The 4265-nt window shown below is 44.5% G+C and overlaps 1 protein-coding gene across 1 annotated transcript; it reads left to right on the top strand.

Annotated features, from left to right (window-relative positions):
- The first annotated feature begins 818 nt into the window (after positions 1 to 818).
- Positions 819 to 1604, top strand: LOC140431167 (uncharacterized). Its single transcript, XM_072519082.1, has one exon. The coding sequence runs from the start codon at positions 819 to 821 to the stop codon at positions 1602 to 1604; it is 786 nt and encodes a 261-aa protein (XP_072375183.1).
- Positions 1605 to 4265: the final 2661 nt, after the last annotated feature.

Genomic DNA, 4265 nt, shown 5'->3' on the forward strand with positions numbered 1-4265 from the left:
ATAATACTAATCCCGTGATTTCCAGCTATTTACCTCCCGTGCGCTTGTTGATATATTATTGTTTTTACTTGTTTAGTTTTACACATTATTTAATAAGCTTTTGATTACACTGCAAATTTCACTAGGTCAGAGCGCGTTCCAGTTACACCGATATTTTCAAAACAAATAATATATTTTGGCAAATGTGTGTCACGTTATTAAAAAGATTACTTGAATCTGATGCTTAATTAAATCCCGTTACATCCCTATCCCTCAGAAGAAAAATTTTCTGAGTGCTGTTCGTTTTCAATCAATTACAGGAGCTGGTTTTACTCTTCCCCTCCGAAAGAAGAAAATTTTTCGTGTCATCATCAACTGATTACTGTACATATATACATTAATTACATTCAGTATTTACATATACATATTTATAGAATTATATACAAATTTTTGGTACATATTTCCTTATATCTAAAAAAATTTAGTAACCTAACCTAACCTAACCTCAGCATATTATAAGGTTAACCAAATTGTTCTGTGGCAGATTGACAGTTAACCTCCAGCCACACATGGGTTGACTGTGCTATTGGAGTGAGGGAACGTCGACGGAGAAAAGAAGAGGAGATGAGACCAGCTGATGGCTGTCAGAACACGATCACACGACGAGGTGACAACGAAAAGAACTCTTAGTTTTCTTACTTGTTTTTAGTATGTAGTTTATTGCTAATAAATCAATAAAACAGTTTAAAGTGTGCCCCGACTACTTTGCTTCCCGCAAACAGGCCACATTGGTGACCCCGAGAAAAAAAAACTGTAAGTACAACGATTTATACACAACTATGACAAACACCGACCAAACAATGCCAAACAATATGAATATTACACCGTGCGAAGGCGATAATCACTCATTAATTGCACGGGTAGGCATTAAAGCGCCAGAGTTTTGGCGCACTGAACCAGAACTATGGTTTCTCCGGCTAGAAGCGCAGTTTCGACAAGCCAAAATCACAACTGACAACTGTAAATTCGACCATACTGTTGCTAGTTTAAACAGTGAAGTACTTATAGAAGTAGCAGACATAGTAAAGAATCCCACTGCTGGCAATGCCTATATACAACTAAAAACTCGACTTCTCGACAGGTATGGCACCAGCTCAGATGAAAAGATCCACAAGTTGATGGAACTCACTCTGGGTGACCTAAAACCCACTCAACTACTCCATCGAATGCAAGCTTTGGCCATGGATAGCATTAGTACGCAAGTTCTCAAAAATTTTTGGTTGGACCGCCTACCACCTTCAGTTCGAAGCGTTATATCTATTCTTGATGGAGACCTAGAAGAACTTGCTAAGAAAGCCGATACGTACCTACGGTGTTCCAGTTTTCCAGTCATGGTTGTTACCGAAAGCTCTACCTTAGACAAAACAGTGGCTGCATTGAGTGACCAAGTGAATGCTTTATCCAACAGATTAACTGTAGCTGAAGAAGGGCAACAGATTCAAATGACCAAGAGTACCAAGTCATCATCAGACGAACAGTGTTACTACCATCGAAGATTTGGTGCACAAGCAAAGAAATGTAGACCACCCTGCAATTTTACAAAAAACGATCAAAGGGCGCAGTAATGGCGGCAACCGCAGCCCCTCACATACCACGCCGCCTCTTCATTACCGATAGTGCTCTCCAACTTCAATTTCTTATTGATACAGGGGCAGACCTAAGTGTGCTTCCACGTAAAATCTGCACTGCGACTCAGCCCAGCACTGTACGCCTGTATTCTGCCACCGGATCGTGCATCCAAACATATGGTCAGAAACAGCTCACACTAAACCTTGGTCTAGGCCAACCTGTAACATGGACATTTGTAGTCGCAGATGTCACCACACCCATACTAGGAGCCGATTTTCTGACGTACCATGGCATTAGTGTAGACATGAGAAACAAACGACTAGTAAGTCCAAGTATGTCAAGCAGTATTACCTGTGTGTCTCGTCGTGTTAGGGTGCCAGAAGTAGGCTTATCCACTGCTCATCCCTATGATCGTCCAACTGTTGCTATACCAGAGGATACTGAAAGAGTCCAGCACTATATTGAGACTCGAGGTACACCAGTTTTCTCTAAACCACGAAGACTTCCACCAGACCGTCTTCAAGCTGCACGAGCAGAATTCAACGAGCTGATGCAGGCAGGCATTATCCGACCATCAAAGTCATCTTGGGCCAGTCCGCTTCACTTAGTTCAGAAGTCCAATGGACGATGGCGTGCCTGTGGAGACTTCCGCCGTTTAAATGCCATGACGAAACCAGATCGCTACCCTATACCGCACATCCAGGATTTTGCTAACCAGCTACATGGTAAGAAAATTTTCTCTTGCATCGACTTGGTACGTGCTTTTTACCAAATTCCAGTCCACCCGAAGGATGTCCAAAAGACGGCTGTAATAACCCCCTTTGGGCTGTACGAGTTCCTCCGAATGCCGTTCGGTTTGCGAAATGCTGCCCAGACGTTCCAGAGATACCTCGATCACCTTTTTCGAGAATGCTCATATGTGTATGTATACATTGACGATATCTTGGTTGCCTCGGAGACTGAGACTGAGCATGAGCAACACCTGGCATCAGTACTTCGGATTCTGGAAGCAAATGGACTCCAAATAAACAAGGATAAATCAAAATTCCGTAAACGTGAAGTAAACTTCCTGGGTGCCACGGTATCCCCAACTGGCGTTCGTCCATTACCGGCTAAAGTTAGCGCGATTCGTAAGTTTCCACAACCTACGACCTATCGACAGCTACGACGATTTATGGGTATGTTCAATTTCTACAGACGTTGGTTACCTAATGCTGCCAATGAGCTAATGCCACTAACGGAGTTATTGTCTCAGCAAAAGAAAAAGCAGCAAGAACTAACATTAACACCAGCAGCTGCAGCAGCTTTCACCAAGGTAAAAGAACTCTTGGCCGCGTCGACTGAATTGGTCTTTCCAGCACCAAATGCCCAATTGAACATGTCAGTTGATGCCTCAGATGCTGCCATCGGCGGTGTTTTGCAACAGCTTATAGGTGAACACCTACAGCCCATCGCTTTCTTCTCTCGAAAGCTTTCTAAGACGGAGCGAAACTACAGCACTTATGACCGAGAGTTGCTTGCCATATTCAGTGGCATACATCACTTCCGCCATTTTCTTGAGGGTATGCCATTTACCATTTATACTGATCACAAGCCTTTAACGTTTGCCTTCCAACAGCGACATGAGCGGCAGTCTCCACGACAGATACGTCAACTAGAATTTATTGGCCAATTCTCGACCGATATTCGACATATACAGGGCGCAGCCAATATCGTTGCCGATTGTCTCTCACGACCTGAAGTAGACGCTATCACAACACCCATTACTATTGACTATGACCGCCTATCCGAAGCTCAGACTACAGATGAGGGTCTTCAACAGACCCTGAACGATCCTGCCAGTTCCTTACAACTTCAACGCATAGTTCTACCAGATAGCCAGCGGCCTATTTATTGTTCAGTCCAAGATGGTCGTATACGAGTTTATGTGCCAGCTGTGTTCCAAAGAGATGTTTTCCTGAAGTTCCACACGCAGTCCCACCCAGGGCATGCTGCTACATTACGAATGATTGCTGAACGTTTTGTGTGGCATAACATGAATCGCCAAGTCAAGCAGTGGTCACGAGAGTGCATCCAATGTCAACGTGCCAAAATCGGACGTCACACTGTTACACCTGTGACACCTCTAGGAATGCCAGACGATCGATTCGCACACATACATGTCGACATCGTTGGCCCACTTCCAGCAAATCAGAACTTTCGATACCTGCTCACAATCATCGACCGTTTCACAAGATGGCCAGAGGCCATACCTATCTCGGAGATTACAACCGAAGTCGTCGCGCAGAAGCTCCTTGAGGGATGGATATCCCGGTTTGGCGTGCCAGCAACCATAACAACGGACCGAGGTAGGCAATTTGAGAGCCAGTTGTTTCGCCAGCTCAATGGATTGCTAGGTGTACAACATATTAAAACCACTGCCTACCACCCACAATCAAACGGATGTATTGAACGTTTCCACCGAACGCTCAAGGCTGCTCTCATCGCCGCGGACACAGTATCGTGGGTTGAAGCCCTACCTCTGGTCATGCTAAGCCTTCGAAACACTTTCAAACAAGACATTGCATGTACAGCCTCCGAGTTAGTGTATGGTACCCCAGTGAGTCTCCCTGGACAGCTGCTTGTCCCTAGTGCTGTTACACCCGACGAGCATAGTT

The sequence above is a fragment of the Diabrotica undecimpunctata genome, unplaced genomic scaffold (assembly GCF_040954645.1).
Source record: "Diabrotica undecimpunctata isolate CICGRU unplaced genomic scaffold, icDiaUnde3 ctg00000579.1, whole genome shotgun sequence".
Classification (NCBI taxonomy): Eukaryota; Metazoa; Arthropoda; class Insecta; order Coleoptera; family Chrysomelidae; genus Diabrotica; species Diabrotica undecimpunctata.

What these genes read in the sequence shown, in the direction of transcription:
- LOC140431167 (XM_072519082.1), top strand. Translation starts at nt 819, where the DNA reads ATGACAAACACCGACCAAACAATGCCAAACAATATGAATATTACACCG.